This window comes from Panthera pardus, unplaced genomic scaffold (assembly GCF_024362965.1).
Source record: "Panthera pardus isolate Hobbes unplaced genomic scaffold, ASM2436296v1 HiC_scaffold_17, whole genome shotgun sequence".
NCBI lineage: Eukaryota > Metazoa > Chordata > Mammalia > Carnivora > Felidae > Panthera > Panthera pardus.
This window is the reverse complement of record NW_026526732.1, coordinates 31403115-31428004: the sequence shown is the minus strand read 5'-3', so window position 1 is coordinate 31428004 and position 24890 is coordinate 31403115. Positions and strand designations below refer to the sequence as shown.

The following is a 24890-nucleotide window of genomic DNA, read 5'->3' as shown; positions in this document are numbered from 1 at the left end:
TCTTATTTTTTTCTTCCACAGTGGCTTTCTTTACCCATGCACAGCATCTCCCTTTTCCCCCTAACACATGAGTACACACACACACACACACACACACACACACAATTTCTTACTTGTTTGGGAGATCGAACACTGTACATACAGATATGAAAGCTTCCACACACATTCACATCAGAGAGCTGATCCTTGTTTCCCTCCACCTCTTCCCTTGCTTTCCACTGGCCTGCAAGTTCTCTGAAGACACTTTATGTATTCTTAGAACTGTCTCTAGCACATAGCAGATGTTCAAACAGTGTTTTCTGAACTAGACTACATTTGACTCCAAGTGACTCAGACCACTTCATCTACATTTTTCCTATTCCTATCTTATTATTCACTCATTAGCACTCACTAAGTATCCTGCACAATTCTAAGTGTAGAGAAAAACACAAACAATGAATAAGATAGAAAATAATCCCTGTCCTAATGGAGCTAAGATGCGCATTATTTAAGTGGAAGCTGATGTTGTTACTCCTACTTTGCAGCTAAGGGGAATTAAGGTTTATATTAGGAAAGGAAGTGATAAGCAAAGCAAATGCTTGAACTCTTTCCTTAAATTCATTCTGGTGGTTACAAGGAAGATCAACAGCGTGAGACATATAGCTGGGCACACATATCGTCCACTTTATGCAAAGAAAATAAGCTGGTATGATAGTGAATGTCCTTGAAAGTATTGGATGCTTTTGCACATTTCTTGGGTCATGAAGGGTTGATGGAATCTCAGCCTATAGATACACAGGCTGTACCACATTACCAGGATCTGTGCAGAAGGAATTATGGCTTCTGAGTTAGAGTAGACTCTAAAATACACAAATATAAAGCTTACTCCATCGGGTTTCAGGAGGATATTTCAGTCGGTTAGACACAAATTCCATTTATGCTACAGAAGAATTTCAGAAAAGGACCATGACACTAGTTGAATGTGACCTGCAATTCTTTATTTTTTAAATGAGTTTTTGTGTTTGTGGATAAATTCATTTTTTTTAATTGTCCAGATTGATGCTAGTATTCACATGGCCTTATGACATAAGGGCCACTAAAAAAAGGGTTGAAACAGACATCTTGGGGGCGGGAGGAGGGGGAAAGGGTCATCTTTAAAGATGGTGGTAACAAGTATAGATTTGGCAGAGTTGATGCTTGTATTGACCTCAGTAATTTTTGAAAACCATTCAGGATGTTTTCTTGCAGGGTTATACATTCCTGATTGTGGTTTCACAGTGTGAAAAAATTAAAGTCACTTTGAAAAACGGGAAACATACAGTGTGCGACAGAAAGAACCTGGGCTTTGCCATCAGATAGACACAAGTTCGAATTCTAGTGCTGCCACTCTCTACCTACATGGTCTTGGGCAGGCCGTGTATCCTCTTTAAGCCTCAATTGCTTCACCTATAAACTGTGGAAAGTAATACGCATATCAGTGTGTTATTGTAAAGACCAAAGGAGAGAATATATAAGAAGTTCCAGGCATAGAATGCGTCATACCATAGGTACTGAGCAAAAATGGTACCATTAATCATTTTCTGCTGTTAAAGTCTATGGTAAATTTTATATTTTGTATATTCCGTTTTATGCAAAGCAGATTTAAACAGAAACTGACATTTCAGAATTAAATTGATTACAGAACATGCAGTAGGAAGCACAGAAATCTTCTTGCTATATAGTGTGTGGTAGTAATGCACGTCTATTCTCGAACGGGTATTTTAATTTTAAGAAATCTCAGCCCACTAAAGTGATTCAAGCAAAGAGAACTTATTGTAAAGATTCAGATAATTGCACTTTGGTTTCCTGGAAACTGGAATATAAAATACCAAGACCACTTTTGTTTTGCAGAAACAGCATAGTTTTCCTCCTCTCTTCAGTGTATTTGACTGTAATGTGCCTAAGTATGGTTTTCTTTTCCTTTGGCTCATTTGTTGTTCATTGTATTTCAAGGATCTGTGGGTTGGTGTTTCATCGAATTTGGAGAAATTTTGGCCATTACTTACTTCAGTATTATTCTGTTTCATTCTCTTTCTCGCTTCCCAATAATATTACACAAGTTACTTATACTCAGTTTAATTAGTCTGCCCCAATTTTTGTCATGCTGCTCTAATTTAAGTAATTTCTAATGGCCCAGCTTCAGATTTACTGATTCTTTCTTTTGCAGTGTCTAATCTGCTGTTAAATTTATCCAAAGAATATTTTTATTTAATATATTATAATTTTTGTTCTAGAATTTTCATTTTTTTAATTTCCATTTCTTTTCTATATGCAATATAGATATATATATGTATATTGCATATACATATTAATGTACATAAATCTGAGATGTATATAAATATGTACAGATTATATATATAAATGTATTATATGTATATATAAATATATATGGCACACATGTATATATATGTGTGTGTATATATATATGTAACATATTTATTTATATGTATATACCTTGTGTGGGTATATATCTTTTCCTGTAAATTATTTTATATATTTATAATAATTTTTAAATCCTTATCTGCTAATTCTAAAACCTGGGTCATAAACAGACCTGCTTCTGTTTACTATGTTTTCTCTTCGCTAGGGTTCACATTTTCCTACTTCTTGTTATGACTCAAAATATTATCCCTGTTTGGGATTCTCTCTCTCCCTCTCTCTGTGTCCTTCCCCTGCTTGTGCTCTTTTTCTTTCTCAAAATAAATAAATAAGCTTTAAAAATATTTATGGCGTTTTGAACATTATATACAAAAACTCAGTAGAGGCTGAAGCATAGTATTTGTTTTGTTGTGTTTATTTCTCAAGTAGTCTAAGTAAGTCCTTGTCTCTGGCTGACAGTTAAGGTGAGGGTTTGAGCATTCACTTTCCCCTTAAGAGTTGAGATGAGCAGGAGGGGAACTTCCAATCTCTTGAACAACCATCATTCGAACTTCCAGTCTTCTGAATACTATCATTTTGATATTTCAATATTTGAACTGGAGCAGCATTGACTGAAGTTTCAGATATTTTTGGTTCATGTTTCAATCTAGTACTGGCAAGACGTTGTACCTGTAATTTGGTAAATGCACTCATCTATTCTAGTGTGTTTTGTTTTGTTTTTATAGATTTCTCAGTGTTTTCTACATAACTAATAATGTTATCTGTGAATTAGCAGTATTTTTTCTCTCTTTCAAAACTTTACCTCTTTTATTTATTTATTTTTGTCCTCTGATACTAGCTAATATTACCAGGCAAATGTGTTGAAATGGGAAAAACAGCCAGCTATCCCTGCCTTGATTCTGATCTTTAGGAGAAAAAACTCAATATTTTTTCATTAAATATGATAGATTTTTCAAGCATGGTCTTTATCAGATGTGAGGAAAATACTTTTAGTTTGCTGAGAGTTTGTATCATGAATGGATGATGAATATTGTCAAATGCTTTTTTTGTACTTGAAATAATATTCTGTTACTATATTGAATTGCATTATTTGATTTCCAAATGTTTTTTTAAGTTTATTTGTTAACATGAGAGAGAGAGAGGGGAGGGACAGAAAGAGAGGGAGAGAGAGAATTCCAAGCAGGCTCCACACTGCCAGCACAGAGCCCAGTGCAGGGCTTGACCTCACGAACTGGGAGATCATGAACTGAGCTGAAATCAAGAGTCAGATGCTTAACCCACCCACGCACCCCAATTTTCAAATTTTAAATAAACTTTTCATTCTTGGATAAAACCCACTTGGTTATGATATATTAATCATTTTATTGCTACATTTCACTTGATAATATTTTGTTAGTTATTTTTATCTACGTTCATGAAAAATAGAGATCCGTATTTTTTTTTCAAAATTGTTTTTGTCAAGTTTTAAATGAGGGTAATCCTTTTCTCATACAATTGAGTGAAATGTATTCCCTCCTGTTTTTTTTTTTTTTTTCAAGAATTTATAACAGACTGAACTTTTCCTTAAATATTTACTAGAATTCACTAAGAAAACTATATGGCCCTAGAGTTGTTTTTGTTTGTTGTTTTGGGGTTTTTGGGGGGAAGGGGAAATGTTTAATTATGAATTCAATTTCTTTAACTGATAGAGGACTATTTGCATTTTGTATTTTTTATTGGGTCAGGTTTATAGGTTGTGTCTTTTAAGAATTTCACTGATTTTATCTAAAGTGGTGAATGCTTTGACACAATGTTCATAATATGTCTTCATCATCCTTTATAATATTTTAGTATCTCTAACAGTGATCTTTTGGATTTGTAAATTGTCTCCATTATACATAGATTTTCTAGTTTAATTATTTATGCTCTTTATTGTTTCCTTTTATTTACTTTGGGTTTAATTTGCTTTTCTTTCACTAATTTATTAGTGTAGAAACTTAGGTCACAGATTTTAAACCCTTTTCCTTTTCTAATATAATCGTATAAAGTTATAAATTTCTCATTAACTACTGCTTTATTTGCATTTCACAAGTGATTTGATGTTGCTTTTTTTGTTTTAAAGACTATTTTTTCTTCAGCTAAAGTTCCACAGCACAGTTGAGAGTATGGTACAGAGGTTTCCCATATACCCTCTGCTCCAACTTGAATTCTCTTGACATTGACTTTTGAAGAGAAGTTTTTAATTTTAATAAACCCAGCTTATCATTATTTTTTTTTCATGGATTCTGTCTTTGGTGGTGTTTTCAAAACTCAAAGTCATTCCCAAAGTCATCTAGTTTTCTCTTATGTTATCTTCTAGGAGTTTTATAGTTTTGCATTTTGTATCTAGGTCTGTGATCAATTTTGAATTAATTTTTGTGACGAGTATAGTGTAGGGTCTGTGTCTAGTTTGTGTGTGTGTGTGTGTGTGTGTGTGTGTGTGTGTGTGTGTCTAGTTTTTCCAGCTCCATTTATTAGAGAAACTGTCTTTACTCCACGGTATTGTCTTTGCTACTCTGTCAAAGATCAGTTGACTGCATGTGGGGTGATTTGATGTGTTTTCATTATTATTTTGTCCTGAGTATTTTCTACATTTGTTTCTACATTTATTTGTGATTTCTTCTTTGACTCATAGGTTACTAAGAATTGTGGGGTTTAATTTTCAAATATTAATGGTTATTTCATGTATTTTACTATTATTTTCTAATTTAATTCATTGTGGCCAGATACTATTCTCTATAAGGTTTAATTTAAAATATAATGATGCTTATTTTATTATACCTACCTTATAGTCCTTTCGATGGACATTCTATGTGCACTTGAAAATAATATGTATTTTTATAATTATTGGGTGTTAGTGTACTATATCAGTACAGTCAGTTATGGCATGTTGATGATAATGTCTACTTTTCCAGTTGGTTACTGTGGAGAGAAAGTTATTAAAGCTCCAAATATGATCATGGACTGATCAGTTTCTTCTTTTGACGCTGTTAGTTTTTGCTTTGTATGTTTTGAGGCTTGGCTAGTAGGTATGCACATCTAGGATTATTATATCCTGAAGGATTTATCATTTATTCCATTTTCTTAATTATCTCTTTTTATCTGCCAATACCGTTCATTTGGAGGGCCGTTTTGTGTGATATTATAGTAGCCCAAACATTTATGTAATGTTTATTATTTACATGTTATATTGTTTTCTGTCCTTGACCCTGAACCTAGTTGTGCCTTATCACGGTTCAAGTTTCCAGGGAACAGGCTCTAACATGGAGATTTATGTGCCAGGAGTTTATTGGGTTGTGCTTTCAGTAGTAATACATTTGAGGGGATGAAGGAAACATGATTAGACTGAGAGACTTTGAACTTCAGTGTAGTTGCAACAAAGGTCTCAACTGATCTTATGGTGGCTCTAGACTTGAGTGACCTTCAGGGTGTGGGAAGTATCTTTATACCCCTTCATGACCAGTCAGTAGATGAGGGCTAAAGGAAAGAGTGTGATTTGGGGCAAAATGACTCTGGTTGAGATCAAGTCTTGGAAAGGAATTTAGTTGAGAACTAACAGTTGGTAACACTCCCAGCAGCTGTAGGAATGAATTCTGAGCAGTACACCATAGTATCACAGTGTATCTGTATTTAAAGTACTTCTCCGGTAGATCCCTAATAGTTGTCCTGTGTCTGTTTATTCCAATCTGACAATCTTTGGCTCTTCATTGGAGCATTTAGTCCATTGATATTTAGTGTAATCATTGATCTGGTTAGGCGTGAGTATGCTATCTTGCTGTGTGTTTTCTATTTTTCACATATGTTGTTTTTTCCTTTCTCTTTTCCTGGTCTTTGAGGTTAATCAAATTTTTAAATGTTTTATTTTAATTATTCCATTGACTTTTTGTTATACCTGTTAGTATTTTTCTTATTAATATTTAATATTGGGATTACTTGGTGTATCCTAAACATCTTATGCCAAATGAAAGAACCTTAAAAGAATATCATTTTGCCCCACTATCCTTTGTGCTATTGACACATATTTTACTCTTATACCATATTATAAATCGCATAATACAATGTTATAGGTGTTTTTTGTTTCAGTTGGCTGTCTTTCATGAATTAAAAGAAAAACAAAAGATAATCTTTGCATTTACCTATATATTTACATTTCAGCCACTCTTCATTCCTCCCTGTAGATCTGAGTTCTTATCTGGTATCCTTACTTTCAGCTGAAGGTCTTCAGTATTTAGTATAGGGTTGCATGTTGGTTATAAATTCTCTCAATTTTGGTTTATCTCCTGTGTTTCCCTTCTTTCATTGAAGCATGTGTGGCTTCTTTTGGACCACTGTGAAATTCTGCTCTTGTAGTTTCTGTTTCCAAAGAGGGTTAGCCTTTCAAGAGTCTCTGCTCAATTCCAACACATTCCCTGAAACAGAAGTTAAGTCAAGTCTTCTATTCCTGAATAGATACTAAAGTTGTAACAACTCTAACCCTCAGTCCTTAGGCTCAGTTTTAAGCTCTGGGTCCACAAGGTCAGCCAGAAGTTTCAGCTCTGGCTTTGAGTTTATACTTTATTTCACTGGTGCCTGGGGACATCAAATTTTAGGAGTCACATATTTTCAACATTTCTACATGTTTATACTGAAGATGATTAACATAGAAGGGAGGATAATCCATATCAACTCAAACAGCTAAGATGACAGAATCTGCTATCTTCTGTACTTCATTATATACAAGAGTAAGATTACAAATAAACTAATTACGAGGCTCATTACCGTGGAAGTTTTATTTATTTCTTAATTGTTGATGGACTGTCATGTTCACCTGGTTAGCAAAGAAGTCTTAGCTATCGGTTTCAGTTCTTACTATGAGATTTCATGTGTGCTCGGTAGAATGATATATGTAGTTTATTAAGAAATTGTTGCTAAGATTTCAGCTTTCTCTCTGTTGCTTCCTGCTTTCCCAGGTCTATGGAAATGCAGGACCTAGCAAGTCCTCATCCTCTTGTCGGAAGTGGTGATACTCCTGGTAGCTCCAAACTGGAGAAAGCTAATCTCAGCAGCACATCGGTCACCACAAATGGGACAGGAGGTAAGTGTACCACCCTGAAGAAACCCGGAATGACGTTTCAGTGTTCGCTATTATTCCACATGTGAGGGATATGCTAATAAGTAACCTTATTAGCAATAACCTAGCCAGTATTATATCCAAGGAATATATATGGCTAATAGGTTATTGATTATGCTGTTGATTTTATTGAAACTTTTACATCTCCTCGGTAGCTGGAAATTTTCGGAAAGAATAAATAGCCCTGAATAACATTTTAAGGGCTTTTAACAAAGCTTCCTTTTTGTATTTGCCCTTGTCGGTATTCGAAAAAAAATACAGAAAATGTGACCGAAAAGATTTGCACTCTGATCTTGAGAGAGAGAGAGAAGAGAAGAGAAATTATACTAGTTACACTAGTTTTCGGTTTAATTTCAAATTGTAGGGGAAAGGCTACCCCAATTCTTTCTTAAAAACCTTTTTCTTAAAAGTGGTTTGAGAATAGAAAAATATGCCTGCTGCATTTTCTTTTCAAAGAGAGTAATACCTAATGTATTTAAAATGAGGATAAAAATTTTTCATATATTTTCTCATTTGATTAACCTATAATTACGGCGAAGCATATGGTAGCAATAATAGTCATTTCAAATATTCTGTCCTACTGATTTTATAGAATGCATTTAGCCATCATAAAATTTGGTCTAATTTTTGCATCAGAATATACAGAGATGACATATATACACACATATTATGTGTAAGCTACTTCTTAAATTATTCACCATCGTTTTTAAGTTTTATATATCTGTTTTAGTCAATAGGAGAAAAATTATATGAAATTTGTTTTAAAATATAAACTAATCATATTATTAGATAACAACATTTGCCACATCATATTTTCTTTTAAATTTTCAATAAGTATTTGTGAAACTGGTACACCTCTTCCCATTTATTTTAAAATAGCTGTGCAAGCTAAAAATTTTTTTTGTAAAGTTGTGTGCATTGCAACTCGCCTGTATTTAATGATGTTTTACACCAAACCCTCTGTAGATTAACATTTTCCTTGTTGATAATGTTTATTTGTCTCTAAACATGCATCTATACTCTTAGCTTATTAATTGGAGGATTGCAAATTTGTAAGATTGTTCAGTGATGATTCCTGGTGCAAGAACATTTGTACTTAAACCTTAACTTGCGTACGTATAGTAAGATTTTTTAAAAGTCTGGAATCAAACCTTGGGAATTCACTAATCGTCAGGTATATATATTTAACCGAACTAAAACAGACCTGATAAAATAAAATGTAAAAGTCATACGGCGCAGGTATAATTTGGGCTAAAAGGTCAGAAAACAGTGCAAGCTTTGAAGACTATTCATGTACGCAGGGCAGGCATTCAGACAATGAATCCTTACGCTGTTCCTGTTCTCAGGGGACAACATGACTGTTTTAAACACTGCAGACTGGTTGCTGAGTTGCAACACCCCCTCTTCTGCAACAAGTATGAGAGATGATGGTACAGTGCATGTGTTTGGGTGTGTGGTGTTGCCCTTCTGGTGTGCTTTCTGTCGCTATTTCTGTCTGCCCTTCCTTTTCTGTGTTCGGTACTTGTAAAGAAAAAGGAGAGATAAACGTGACTTTTTGTTGTTTATGGATAAGTTGACCATGTTTTTTTTCTTACCAGCTAGTATTCTAATAGTAGATTCCTTAGATCAGTAGCCTTCTTCTCTGACATTTTTTATAATGTACAAACAGATGCATCTGTTGTTTTTCTAACTACATATCATTCGATTAAGTGGGTAATTCAGCACAGCACTCCTATCAATAAGAGCAGGTGAAGCATATTGTACATGTACACAACCTCAGTCATCGCCATAACCTACAGACTGTCTTTATTTAAATTCTGAACGTGGCAAAAAGATAGTTGCCATCATATGGACTTCAATAAATATTCCTATTAAAATACCTAAAGTAACATAAACATTTAAAATTCCACCATTTAGGGGCACCTGGGTGGCTCAGTCGGTTGAGCGTCCGACTTTGGCTCAGGTCATGATCTCACAGCTCGTGAGTTCGAGCCCTGCGTCAGGCTCTGTGCTGACAGCTCAGAGCCTGGAGCCTCCTTCTGCTTCTGTGTCTCCCTCTCTCTGTCTGCCCCTAACCCACTCGCATTCTGTCTCTGTCTCTTTCAAAAATAAACATTAAAAAAAAATTTTTAATTCCACCATTTAAAGAATTATCAGTGATGAAAGCTGTACATTTAAAATTATAAATTAATATTAACTCTTACAATACATTGAACTATAGATATTTACTTCATGTACATAAAATATATAAAAGTATAAACAAACCCTTTCTAAATCAAAAGTTAATACACTAACAAAATTAAAAACTAAAAGCAAAACTATAACACTAACATGGAATCATCCAATATTAAGATTAAAAAGAAAACCTCCCTACCTATTGGAAATGTGCATTACAAGAAAGAAGTTAGGATAGGCAGTTTGGCTGGACCTTGCTGTGTCTCTGATTAAATCAAAATATATGACCAGTGAATGAAGAATACTCCGTTATGCCCATTATTTATATCTTTATAGTTCCGGCTTGAATTTTTTTTTGATTCCACACTTAAAATATACTTTCTTAAAAAATTTTTAATGTTTACTTATTTTTGTGAGAGAGAGAGAGGGAGAGAGAGCGTGCGCGAGTGCGCATGAATGGGGGAGGGGCAGAGAGAGAGGGAGACACAGAATCCAAAGCAGGCTCCAGGCTCCCAGCTGTCAGCACAGAGCCTGATGCGGGGCTGGAACTCACAGATGGTGAGACCGTGACCTGAGCCCAAGTTAGACGCTTACCCAGCTGAGCCACCCAGGTGCCCCAAAATATACTTTTTATACTTAAAAATATGTTGAAGAATTTAGTTTCTCTTAATTGTAGCTCAGGGGTCTCTTTCTGTAAAGAGCCAGATAGCAAATATTTTAGCTTTTATAGAACATACTGTGTTTGTTTCAACTACTCAGCTCTGCCATCATAACTCAAAAAGCAGCCATGGGCAATGCATAAATAAATTAATGAGATTCATTAGGTTCCAATAAAACCTTATTTATGGGTCCCAGTATTTAAATTTCATAATTGTCAAATCATAAAATATTCTAGTTCTGATGTGTTTTTTTAAAACAGTGTGTTGAAAAACATTTTTTTTTAGCTCACGGCTGTTGTTCTGCTCTAAAATATTCATGTAACACGGACAGCTTTACCATAGTGAATGCGTACAATCAGTGTTTAGTGATTTAGATCTAGTCTCAACCAGAAACATTTTCCTAAGTGTTAAGCATCAGATTCTCCAAGTTCTTAGTGTTAACGTTCAGATTCATGTGGCCGTGTAAAAAAACGAGGACTTCCGTGCCAAGAGGAGGAGCACACTTACTAGCTGTGTCACCTTGAACAAGTTACTTAACCTCTCCAAGCTTCAATCTCTTTCTAAACAGGAGGATGATAATATTTCCTTGGGAAAGCTTTTGTTTTTAATTAGATAGTATATACAAATTGTTTGCCAATAAACATGAGTACATTTCCCTTTCTTTAATTAATAATTCAATTATAACTAGGCAACAGTTTTTAAGGAAGTTGAAAACATGCATCGTGTTAAAAGACTCTCCAGTGCTTTGTCACGTAATAAATTCTTCTGCATTTAGAATGTGTAAACCGGCCAAAGAAGATAAACTTTTAGTAGTAAAATATTAGGTGTACTTTGATTATTAATGATACAGTCCTAGTGGCAGTTTGAGATGAAATTTATGAATTTATGGATTTTAATCACGTTGGAGTACTTACTGTATGGGTGTATGTTGGGTGTCTATAACACAGACAAGGATTTGGTGCATAATCTCTCCCATTGACTGTAATCTTGGAGTTTTTTGTTGGAATTGGATCACTGTAAAATTATAATGAAAGGAAAAAGCAAAAGCTAAGTTCGTGGCTTTTCAAAATCCTTCCATTAACTTTGAGATTTTCAAAAAGATTTTAATTGCATAGTTTTTACTAATATGAATAAATTCATAGTGTCACCTTAATATCCTACCGTACTACATTGGTACTCTTTAAATGCATTACATTAGGGGCGCCCGGGTGGCTCAGTCGGTTGAGCCACCGACTTCAACTCAAGTCATGATCTCACAGCTTGTGAGTCCGAGCCCCACATTGGCCTCTGTGCCGACAGCGCGGAGCTTGATTCGGATTCTGTGTCTCCCTCTCTCTCTGCCCCTAACCCACTCGCATTCTGTCTCTGTCCCTCTCAACAATAAATAAACATTAAAAAAATTTAAATATATTACATTATCCTTGAAGTGATTTAAAATGCTTCAACACCGTAGTCTTAATTGTATAATTAAATCTGCAGACTGATACCGGAAACTAATTTTCCTTTCAAACTTTTGTTGCTTATAAAATTGTTAAAATGTAGAAGTGTAATAAATGCGCTCATACCCTAGCATACAGACCAGTGGTCAACACACTTTTTCTGTAAAAGGTCAGATAGTGAATATTTCAAGCTTGCAAGCTACTGTTGCACAAAAACAGCCATAGACAATGCATCAATGAAAGGCCTTGGCTGTATTCAAACACAACTTAATCTATGAATACTGAAATTTGAATTCAAAAAAATTTTCACAGGTCACAAATATTCTTCTTTTGATACTCTTCAACTGTTAAAAAATGTAAAAGCCATTCTTAGCGCACAGACTACACAGAAACAGGCCATGGGGAAGATTTGGCACGTGGGATGCAGTTTGCCCACTCCTGATACAGGGCTATACGTATTCTCTATATACTTCGTTATATGCATATTTAGGCATGTAAATGCATGCCAGTCATATGAAAAGGTACTTCCAGGTATAGGTAAGATTTTAATTTGCTTAATGGTGTCAAGATTCATGATTAGCTATACTTTACAAAAACACTTATGTCTGTTGGGATTGTTTAGGGTAGGATCAAAAAGTGGATTTTCACTTTCTCAATTAAAACGTATCAAGTTCCTGTTATATGCCAGGTTCTGTGCTAGGAAATGGGAACCCAGTGACCTATAGAATGTGATATTGTCCAGCAAGGGACCAAAAGTCTAGCAGAAGGAAACAGAGAAGCAAATAATGAGTGCATAATGTGTTCAAGGTGGGTACATAGCACAGGGAGGGAATATTTGATTATACATGGAGATTAAGAAGCTACTTTAAAGAGAAGGTTTGGGGGAACCAAAATTGGACATTCTGATCAGGTTTATAGCATTTTCTGTATTTGAAAACCTACATGTCGTAGGAAAGAATCTTCCAGATTTTTAAATATATAGGTGATTGACTCATGCAAGGGATTTGTTTCTGGATGTTCTGTGTTCGTGCAATAGAGCCATCTACCATCGTGGCTCTACTCTTTTTAGATTTTCTTTTTTGGAATGAAAGCCATACATTGCTTTGTCAAATTGTTTGACAAAATTAAACACTTTCTGGATATTTAGGAATGAAAGGCGCTTGGAGCTCATAGATTTTAAGGTGAATATATTGATACAGATGAACATAAATCATAGGCTGTACTAATTATTAAAACCGGTAGGCGATACTGTGTGCTCCCCTGTAGTGTTATAAATTGTACCTTCCTGATCTCACTGTGCCTGAAATTCTTTTTAGAACCTGTGCTGTCAGAAGGAGCTGTGGGTGATTTTGTGGTTCAGAAAGGAGGATATTTTGAGTTAACGTATAGATGTCTTTTAAAGGCAGATTTTGGAAGTGAATGTAAAATGTAAATTACTTGCATTACTTTCTCTTTCAAGAATGAAGTCTGCTATTACAACTAATGAACACCAACTTTGAATTTTTACAATAAAGCAGACTTTCTCCACAAATAATTTTTTTTTTTTTCAACGTTTTTAATTTATTTTTGGGACAGAGAGAGACAGAGCATGAACGGGGGAGGGGCAGAGAGAGAGGGAGACACAGAATCGGAAACAGGCTCCAGGCTCCAAGCCATCAGCCCAGAGCCTGACGTGGGGCTCGAACTCACGGACCGCGAGATCGTGACCTGGCTGAAGTCGGACGCTTAACCGACTGCGCCACCCAGGCGCCCCTCTCCACAAATAATTAATGTACATTCATGTTGTACTTGAGTTCCAAAGATAATCTGAACAGGCAAGGTTAAATGTGCTTCAAAAATATGCATAGGAGGGTCTGGATGAAGGTTGAGGCATGAAGAGAGGAAACCAGTGTAGCCATAGCTGAAAGCTGACAAGAATCACATACAATCTTGATTTAATCCATAGATATCAATTATCTCTGAAGGTGAAAAATAAAAGCCAATTATACCAATATATTAAAATCAATATATTAAAATTATTTTGACTTTTTTCTTTTTTTTCCCCAGTGTTTCCAATGCTCTCTGAAAAAGATCCAAATTGTAAATGCATAACTAGTAGCGGGGTGCTGACAATACAAATATTTCTTGAATAATAAGTTCTGTACAAAGGGCTATCTATAGTCTCTCATTGCATTGTAAGAAAAACCCTGAACTACTGGATTAATCCTGGATCCTAAATTACTTATTTTGAACATACAGAAGGGCAAAAACCACAGTGCTCTTAAGGGCAGTAAAATATGATCATTATTTTTGATATCAAAACATTTGTAAATTTCATTTTGTTGAAAAATATGTCTATCTCTTATAAAAGATTGTCCCAGGGACGCCTGGGTGGCTCGGTAGGTTAAGCGTCCGACTTCAGCTCAGGTCATGATCTCACTGTTGGTGGGTTCAAGCCCCGCATTGGGCGTTGAGCTGACAGCTCAGAGCCTGGAGCCTGCTTCAGATTCTGTTTCTCCCCCCTCTCTCTCTGCCCCTCCCCCACTTGCACTCTGTCTCTGTCTCTTGAAAATAAATAAATGTTAAAAAAAATTTTTTTAAGTGTCCCTTCCACTTTATAGCATGTAATAATTGTGTACATTGTCCTGATAAGTTCAAAGCCCTATTGAACCTCTATGTTAATTTGAGAAAAATGAAATACAGTCAGAAAAAAATACATTTGAACATGACACTGAATATACACTGATAATCATTTGGAATGAGGATTTTGTGTGTTTTAGAAAACAGTAAGATATTTCACTGATGGCTATCTTTCTAGTAATGCCTTACACATATGTAACTAAAAACATTTTGCCTGCCACTACAAAAGTATATAGTATATCAATTTCAAGTGCAGAAACAAAAGCAAGACAAAAAATGGAATACATTTCAAATATGTTTGGACCTTTATTGAAAATGACCTGCAGTGTTCAAACTTTATAATTAAAGTAGTGTTTTCTTTAGACGAGTTACCTATTTTATTATAAATATTAAGATACTCATTCATATCCTAACATCTTTCTAACCAACGAATCATATATGGAATATCCATTTCACTTCTCTTAAGTTTCCTGCCCCTGAAAAAGCAAATTATTGATCATTATTTGATGGGTTTTTTAAAAAACAAACCAAAATAACTGCATTTTACTTGAAGCTCAAGAGATGTTTGTTGATACCCACTTAACTTGAGAATACTTTATTTTCTGTGGTAACGTAATTAAAGTTCCCTCTTTTCCCCTTTGTTCTTATCTGCATATGAAAAATAGATGAGCATTAATGTGCAGTTTTTCCCCAAATGTTAACACCCATTTGTTGAGTGATTGCTCTAAAACCCATGCATGTTAGTACACTGAACATACCTTGACATTTACGCTTTACTTCATGTACTTTCTACGGATGCCTTTTCTCAGTAAAATGAAACTTCTCTGTCTGTCTTTGACTAAATGCAGACCTTTAAAATTTTAATGAGAGATGTTTCCACTATAATGAATGCAACCACAAACTCTTTGTCTCCCTTTTCTTCCTTCTCCTTTGACCATCTGAAACTTTCAAATTGAGGACATTATAATCACTATCAATACAAAGTTGGGATCCACAGTAACATAACTAATCCCTGTGTCTGGCTCCTGGACTACTTTTGTAGACCCAGCTCACGTTCTGATCCTTTCTCCTCTATTCACAAATATGTAATACCTTCTATTTTACAAGTATTATTTATAGATTTAGGAAATTAGCCAGTATTAGAATTTGGAAGTTTCAAGAGACTGTCTTCTTGTATGAGTTTTGAGGAAGGCTTCGGACTCTGCTTTTTTTGTCAGAAGTCACAAGTGGACATTGCATCGCAGAGAAAGCTTTACATCCATCTAGGTCACACTCTGGGTCATCATACAGATGAAAGGGATTCTGGATTAGTTAGTGCTTCCTGTCCGGCAGTAGGGTTTAGAATCTGGATTCCGAAACCATCGAACTCTAGCTCTTACTAGCTGTGTGACTATAGGAAAATTATTTAGCTACTGTGTACTTCAGTATCATTATCTGGAAGAATTAAGATGGTAATATTATCTACCTCGTATGATTGTCATGAGAAAGAAATGAGTTCATATCTGTAAGGCACAGCAACAGCACCCGGCATGGTTAAGTATCTTTGAAGTGTGTGCTGTTTTTATCTGCTTTCAAACTGGCTGCTCATTGTCTTTTATAAGATTTTGTGAGAAAGAAACAGAAACCATACTTTAGTAGCCTATTCCCGTATTTTGCAGTTTTCATTTTCCTTTTTTTTTTTTTTTTTTTAATTTTTAGAGTTTATTTACTTATTGGGAGAGGGAGAGGGAGGGAGCACGCACAAGCAGGGAAGGGGCAGGGAGAAGGAGAGACAGAATCCTAAGCAGGCTCTACACTATCAGTGCGGAGCCCTGTGCGGGGCTCAGACTCACAAACTGTGAGATCATGACCTGAGCCAAGATCAAGAGTCAGATGCTTCACCGACTGAGCCACTGAGGTGTGCCTTGAAGTTTTCATTTTTAGCATAGTGTTCTTTCTTTTTTTTTTTTTTTGTAATGTTTATTTTTGAGAGAGAGAGGGAGAAAATGTGAGTGGGGGAGCGACAGAGACAGAAGGAGACAGAGTATCTGTATGAAGCTGGCTCTGTGCTGACAGCCGACGGCCCGACGTGGGGCTCAATCTCACAAACCGTGAGATCTTGACCTGAGCCGAAGTCAGATGCTTCACCGGATAAGCCACACAGGCGCCCCAACGTAGTTTTCTTAAGTATGCTGTCTAGGGGATAACCCCGTTCTTACCACTCTCCGGGCCTTTGTAAAGAGTCCCTGCTGGGAACAATTATGCCATTTTCATGCCTAAAGGAAGGCAGCTGGTTATGGTGGAGAGATTGTGGCTGTAGAGCTAAAAAGACCTGAGTTCAGATCTTAGCTCCCTCCTCTCCTGCAGTAGAACATATGCAAGCTCTCGAGCCCACCCTTCAGCAGCTTCCTGTGGTGGAAAATGGATAAAGTGGTTCACATTGGTGGGAATTGTTTTAACGATTAGCTACGTGTAAATGGTCTAGCACATGGCAAGCTATTGATACATGATTTTGTAGTAGTAAATAATTTTGTTGTGTTAAATATAATTAGTAGTCAAGTATAATGTACATGGACTGCTCCACAAATCACTACTGTAAAGTATTAACCACCAGTTCATTATTTATCACCCTACAAGTAACTAGACACTAATTCTTAGATTATCGTTGCTATTGAAAAACAGGTCAACCTTACACTTCCTTTTTGCTGGGATAAGTAATCCAGATTCCTTTACTTCTTCTTTCCGACCTTTGCAGTTCTCCTCTGAATCTTCCATCAGATCTTCATGATATTATTAAATCATGGATGCGAAATTAACCTCAGGGCTCACTGAGGGAGGGTCCGGTCCATTCTGTCCATGTGAAAAGAGAGCATAATCATTACTGCATGTTTCTCCATCAGTTAATTGCTTTTCTAACAGAGTAACTTTGCTGACTGGCTTGGTTGATGGGGACGCTCTGACCCCACTATTCTTTTGGTCACGTTTGCTCTTGGTTGGCGAGTCTTCAGTTTTCTTCTTTATAGTTTTCTGCTTGCTTCTAACTTCTTTCACTTTATCATCCCATTTATGACCAGGAAACCTAAGAGGTGTTAAATAGAAAATCATTTAGTTTATCCCCTTGCTGCTGTGATCTATGTAGCAGAGCGTTGCCCACGAAGGGAAAATATGGTGTGACAAAAACAGGTGGAGGCTTTTTCACGGCTCCCCTCCCCCACTCACTGCAGCTAGTAGTGACAATTATAAATGCCAGCCTACATCATTCCCAAGTGAAGATTTTGGCCAAATACGCCACTTCAAAGTAGAAATAACACATTAAAGGGTTTTCAGAAGATGTACTTGCTGCTGTAGAAATTATCTCTGTCTCTCTGCTTAGCTCTGTAATGCAATAAAAATTGTTATACCATTAAAATAAAAAGCCCAACATCTTAAGACTCTATATATTTTTTAGAGCAGAAATTTATTGAGTGCCTCATTTTCCACCCGTCACCGGAACAGGTCCATGGTTTCTGTATTTGCATTCGCCTCCATTGTCCTCTCAGGCAGTCTTTTTTTTTTTTTTTCTTTTTAATATCTCCTCGGGAAGAATAAAATATAAGCTAGTAAATCTCTTTGTTATGATTTGGATGAAATGTGCTGAAGACTGACTGTGATTCCCTTTTTCTGTCTTGTGACTATAATCCCAGCGTGTGCCTAGGTGAGTTACAAATGCAGATAAGTGTACTGCCGGTTCCCTGTTCAAGGTGGACTGCCTTGAAAAACCGGATCTGAGAGAACTAGCTTAGGCAGAGGACTCTCATACTGAATCCTCTATAAATGCATGCCCACTTTCTAGAAGCTAAATTAACAAACCTCTCCTCATCGACTTCTCAAGTCTTCTCTTGCATGCCCATGGTAGCGTGAAACACCACTAGTGGAACAGTCAGCGTCTTTGATAAAAATTTAGAATTCAAACTCACATGTACTTATTCTTCTACATAGTGTCTCTCCTTGCAGTCAAAACAGAGCCTTTGAACAGCAGTGAAGCGGCCACCACCTCTGGAGATGGAGCCCTTGACACTTTTACTGGGTCAGGTAAAGCCTTAAGCTCACGTGTTGCTACGTACACATCGGGGTACATACACATGGTCGTCCTAGCGAACACGCGGCATAAATACCAAAGCGGAGTTTTGAGAATGCGGACTGTTACAAACTTAGCAAGAGGCTTACTTTTTTGAGAACTTACTGTCGCAACCCTGTATATTTAAAAAAAAAAAAAAATTCTGTCTGGAATCGTGTTGCTGGATTTTCAGTGGCCAGCAAGACAACCCTCTGACGTTCTTGTTAGAAATAGGCAGAGCTGGCTCCCTTTGTAATTATTTTATACAGTGTTTAATTTGATAATTAGGTTGTAATAGTTGCCTTTGTTCCCTTAACTTGTCCATTTAAATGGCATTAAAAACCCCCTTCTCTCCCAACATTCGAGATGTAAAACTATCCATTTGATTCCTTCTAAATAACCTTGTTTCCTCTCCGGGTTTAAAAAAATCCTCCTGTGTAAGCAGCTGAGTGACAAGTATTAAAGGTTAATGGGCTGCAGGAAGACACATGCTGGTTGCATTAGAACCCAGCCTGAGAGCACTACTTTGACTCAGTGCTTCAAAGAGAACAATAGCGTGTCTTTAAACGTCAATCCCTTTAAATATAAATACCTGATAACTCCCAGGTGGGCCCAAAGGACTCGCATTAAGTTGACTTCATTAAAGATTTTAAGTTCCGCTACTTTGTTTAATTTATGATCCGGTGAAAGGATTTTTTTTTTTTAAACCTGAGGAGGAACTTGAATAGCACAAAGATGAACAGTAAACCTAGAAGAGTATCTGTGGTAATTACATCTTGATTCTGTTATTCGACTGTAAGATTTCTTATGTTTTATCCGTATGCTCACGTACAAAGGTTTTATGTGAAAAGAGTTGAGGTATATCCTTGAGTCTAATATCACTGTAGCATGCATTTGATTTTTATAGATACAGATGATCCCATTTCATTTGTTCACACGCTGATCGGGGGAGTTACCATGTATTCATATAAATAGTAGTACCCCAGACAGAGAGAGGTAATAATTCATACAGTCTGCATAGAAACTCACATGTGCTAATCTGTATCCTTTCTAGCAATTCACTTGCCTCCCAGGAGATAGATAGGTACCAGCTTACTCTAGCATTCTTTATTGTTCACCTGCCATATCCCTTGTAAACTTTTTGCAGAGCGAATGCTTCTGAACACATTTTTAGGGAAAGGAACGGAATCACTAATTGCTGACATCGTCAAATAGTATACCACCAGCTAATTGAAAGCTAAGTGACAAAATCGTACAATGGTAGCTCCAGAAAGAATTATGGAGGTCTCTGGTCTGTTTTATAGGCGAGAGTACAGAGACACAGATAAGCTAAAGGTGGTTAAGGCCAGACCGGTCCAGGCCTCCCAGCTGGTCACTGGTATAAATGAGTACAGAACAGTGTTCTGATCAGTCTGGCCATGACTTCTGGAAGACCTCATTGGAAAATACAGAACTGGAAAACAAAAGTGCTGTAAACAGTCATCCTGTCTAAAATTCAGTCACATTATCTTTACAAATAGTTTGCCAGTTTTCATTTAAGAATTATCCAGGGCTGTGCTGTCCAGTCGTCACTGGCCATATGTGGCTATTTAAGTGTAAATTATTGAAAATTTGGCTTTAAAAGTAAAAATTGTGTCTCTCGTCACACCAGTCACATTACAAGCGTTTAATAGCTGCATGTGACCTTTTAGTGGCCACCACGTTGAACAGCTCAGATATAGAATATTTCCAGCACCACAGACGAGGTTCTTTTGGACAATGTTCCAGGTCAGGGATTCTCAACAGCAGTACTATTAAAAATTTGGCTAACTTTTTTTTTTTTAGTGGAAGATCTGTCATCTGCATTGTTAGATGTTCAGCAACACCCCTATCATCTATCCCAGAATGGCAGTATGACAACCAAAAATGTCTCCAGACATTTTAAATGTCCGCCAGCAGGCAAAATTCCTGCCTACCCCCCTACCTCACTCCCCATCTGCCACTCCATTGAGAGTCACTGATCTAAGGTGTCACAGTAATTAGAGTAACACCTTAAAATTGTTTGCATCACCCTCTGAGAACCTGGTAATATTGTATAGAAATTTGTTGTAATTAATTCTCAGGACATTTTGAAAACAAGCAGGTTCCTTACTTTTATGTGCAGCGATGATGAAGTATAATGAGCTGAGTGCTTTGGGTAATGTCTCTTAATTAATTAAATGACAATGGGGAATAAAAGGAAAGTCTCCCAGATCTGTACACGGTATCTCCAGAAACCCTACTGGAGACGAGACTGCCCTGTGGAGAAACGGACTTTACTTTGGTCAGCATAATCTCACCCCACTTTAGCCACATTTTGTTGTTTCTTGTTATCTGCAGATCCATGAGTTAGAATACATATGTCAATTTTAGTTAAGAAGCACCAGCTCTCCAAGTTTTATGTGAACGTGTCAGTTTTCTGAGCCAACGGTTTTGCATTCTGTTTAGAAAGTGAATATAAAGACATTACTATGACATTTCAAAGGTTGAGTCTTGACACTGGCATGGGTACATTATTTTCATGATTGTCTAGATCCATTCATTCGAGGGAGGAAGCATCCTGTATATTCAGATTCATTCAGATATATGGGAGGTTTTGTTTTGTTTTGTTTTTTTCCTGAAATAATTTTGCTCTTCAGCTCATTTTATAAAAGCTGCTGTGGTGAATGGTTCTTTTCATTATTTGATGTCCCTTCGGAAAAGCCTTGTGATCTATAACCTTGAGAAGAACCGATTACTGTAAAGTCTTGAGTGTGCCAAAGCACCGTGTTATAAATAAGACACAAAAACACACGGAGTTATGCCTCATTTAACTCTATTTTTGCCAAACAGAGCGTTCACTATTGTGAGCTAATTAATCACACTGGATTTCCTGTGGAATAACACTATTGCTATTGTGTAATATACATTTAGTGCCTGTGGTGTGGTAAAACAACAACAACGACAACAACAACAACAAACTTGTTCTCATGAAATTGATTTCAAAGGTTTCAACATGAAGAGACATTAACATTAACACATCAACACATTAACATCCTACACAAGGCAGCCTAGTGCTAATGTCTTTATGTTAATACATAAGTAGAAAATAGTTCATTGGTCCATTTATTTTCAAATACGTATGGCTAGTTCACTTAAAGTTTGCTTGGTAGAACACAACACACCTCTAGTCATATTCAATGATTTTCCAAAATGATTCATAGTATCTTTGAAAACATACTTCCTGCACGATTGCTATGAAAACTATAATATACTTTCCATACTCAGAGCTTACAGGCCAAATAGCATTTCACATATATTCAATCCTACGTGTTTATGAAATGACAGATCACAAGGGTACTTAATAGCATTTGGATATGGAAATAGATCATGTTTCATAAAATAGTTAGCAACCTAAACCTATTTGTCACTTTTACAATTCTAAGAGTTTAGCTCCAGTATTATTATGAACAACTTAGAAAGGACATAGTACTTTGAAGTATAACCATGATTGATTAGACTAAACTAATTCCAGCGCTGCCTTGTGTACTACTTTAATCTTTTTGAAAAGTGAATGAACAGCAGATGGCCTAATAAAGACACTCTGTGTGCTTGCCCAGTATGGATTGGCTCTGAGGGACCTGCCTGAACACTTTGGAGCCCATGTATTTGCAATACATCTGTCTTAGTCAAGGCAGATGGTTAAAGGAAAGAGAAACTTCCAAACTTCTGAATGTATTCCAGTTTGGGACGAAACGTTAATAGGACCCAACATTCACCTTGAAGTTCTTCCCAAAGGCGTACTCTCTGTGATAGTTGAGAATATATTTGTAAATATGATGGCTGCCGTACCTTGCAAACGTGCTTCTTAAGAAGTGGTGCGTTATCACTCAGGCTTTCTATCCATATTCCAACTACTAGTTGAAAATCTCGGACTCGGCATTTCTCACTCCTCCTGCGATTGGTACAAGGAGAGGAAATAGAAAATGATAGTGTTTTACAATTTCGAAACGCAGCTTGGGACTTCACGTTTTTCTTAAAATTTTAGTAGAACAAATGTGGAGGAAGAGCAGTACGTTGCTGACATATATTTGGAATTTAAAACATGCAGTTTGTAAACTTTAAAAATGGACTTTTACCTCGTGAGAGCTTGAGTACCTGTAATCAAAGATAATTATTCATACGTATTAATACAAAAGAGGAGGCTACTGATGCGAGAGAGCAGAAGAGTGACAGAGAGGAAGGGTTTGTGACAAGAATGAATTTCATTCTCTTACAACACACTTGAAACCGTTCAATTAGGATGAAATGTTTAGGCATCTGTCTCTGTTTAGAAAATGAGATTTTTCCGTGTAGAAAGTGTGAATTTTAAGAAACATCTCTTTAGCACAGTAACGTCTTCAAATTGGTTTGTTCCTTCTAGTGAAACATATTTACGAAGCAACTTTTTTTGCACTGGTTTTTGTGTCTTACAGTAATTACTAGTAGTGGCTACAGCCCCAGATCAGCGCATCAATACTCCCCACAGCTATATCCTTCCAAGTAAGTGGTCAATAGATTCTTTCAGATTTGCGAGAATTCTCCGGGGTTAACTTTATTAATCTGTATTCACACAACATAACTTGAAATTGGGATACATTTATGTCCATCTACATAAATGTGTTATAGAAAGATAGCTGAATAGACACTTGGATAGACTAGTTGGCTGGATTAGACCTATAGATAAATGTCGTGTACAAATCTAGAAATAGAGAGATACTCGTGTTCTTCCGGACAATCTCCCTTAATTCTGGTTATTTAAATACCGTGAGGAAAGGCATCAAGCTCAAACCAGAACACACTGATTTCTTAATGAACATGCAAAAAATGCTGAGTAGCTTAAGGAAACTCTAACGAGATTGCATTTTATTCAGACATTAGCACTCCATAATTTGTTCGATCGTTACATCATTTTCACTGGATTTCAAGTTCTAAAAACCGTATTTTTGAATAACATGCTCTATTGTTTTTATAACAAAAGTAGTCAGCTTATTGAAGACAACGGTAGACACGTCACGTTGAGCAATGTTAAATGTATATCTGAACTCCGTTATAATCAGCCAGATATGTTAAGAGATTGGATCCATGACTCTCACACATTTAAATGTTATTTTCTGTAGCAGCTACAGAAAATAACCTTAAACAGGGGCTGGTGTTTGGCTCTCCACTTGGGAGCATTCTGTAAAATTGGCATGATAAAGGGAATGGCATTCCATTTCTTTTCAGGAAGCAGCTGTCTCCCTTTTTCCTTTCTTTCCTTCTTCATTTTTTTTTTTTTTTTTTTTTTTTTTAAGATTTCCAGTTCAGGGTAGAGAGTTCTTGGTAGGGCTTTTGATGACTCTTGTATCCATTGCATAACATTAGTTCACTCCTACTGAGTAGAAGTATACTCAGGAGCATATTCACTGGCCTGTACTCCACTTCCCTTGTCTGCACATTAACTGGAGTACGATTTCAGATATAAACAAGAATTACAGACCCGGAAGACACTTTAGATATAATATCTGATCCCAGTTTCTCATTTCGTAGGTGAGGTGCAGGTCTTTAGGGAGTTGAAACTATTTGTCCACAGTCATGAGACTGATTTGTCGCAGAGCCTGGGCTCCTGGCATTCAGACTCTTTCTTGTCCTTTCCTGTTGTTACAATTGTATTGCCGATAAAGAAGGGCATTACCTCCTGGCTATTGTAAGGTTTCACTGAATCTAAGCTGTCTGAATTAATGTGCAGTCTTTGTTGCCACAGTAATGCTATTTTTCTGATATTTAGGCCCTATCCACACATTCTTTCTACACCAGCAGCTCAAACAATGACTGCCTATGCAGGCCAGACTCAGTATTCGGGGATGCAGCAGCCAGCCGTCTACACAGCCTACTCACAGACAGGACAGCCCTACAGCCTGCCCACTTACGGTATTTCACATCTCCTCTCTTTTCCTTTGGTTATGAGCGGGCAGTCCTGCTGGCCAGTGGTTATATATTCTAATGTAAGCTACAACTCAGAAGTAGGGTCATCTGACTAATGAAATGCTTTGCACATGCATTTCCCAAACAGATCTGGGCGTGATGTTGCCAGGGATCAAGACAGAGAGTGGACTTTCACAGACTCAGTCTCCGTTACAGAGTGGGTGCCTCAGTTACAGTCCGGGGTTTTCTACCCCCCAGCCAGGCCAGACGCCTTATTCTTACCAGATGCCAGGTGAGTAGCCACACAGGAAACGTGTTATATGAGGATGAATTCCTTGACCGAGACTCCTTGACTTCAGACTAAGAAGATGCATCCAGGAAAATGGTGGTTTTTTTCTTTTCTTTTTTTTTGACGTTTATTTATTTTTGAGGCAGAGAGAGACAGAGCATGAACGGGG

At 36.7% G+C, this 24890-nt stretch overlaps 1 protein-coding gene across 16 annotated transcripts in view; it reads left to right on the top strand.

Annotated features, from left to right (window-relative positions):
• Positions 1-24890, top strand: part of EYA4 (EYA transcriptional coactivator and phosphatase 4) — a 276080-nt gene that overhangs the window by 198778 nt on the left and 52412 nt on the right. For 7 of the 16 annotated variants that reach the window (XM_019420538.2, XM_019420539.2, XM_019420536.2 and 4 more), the window contains 6 exons: positions 7365-7489; positions 8872-8940; positions 18375-18467; positions 22965-23031; positions 24296-24438; positions 24581-24724. In XM_019420538.2, coding sequence (XP_019276083.1) covers positions 7365-7489; positions 8872-8940; positions 18375-18467; positions 22965-23031; positions 24296-24438; positions 24581-24724 — 641 coding nt within the window. Of the gene's footprint in view, positions 1-7364; positions 7490-8871; positions 8941-18374; positions 18468-22964; positions 23032-24295; positions 24439-24580; positions 24725-24890 lie in introns of those variants that run through there. The other 9 variants (XM_019420544.2, XM_019420545.2, XM_053904477.1 and 6 more) reach the window with 6 other exon arrangements.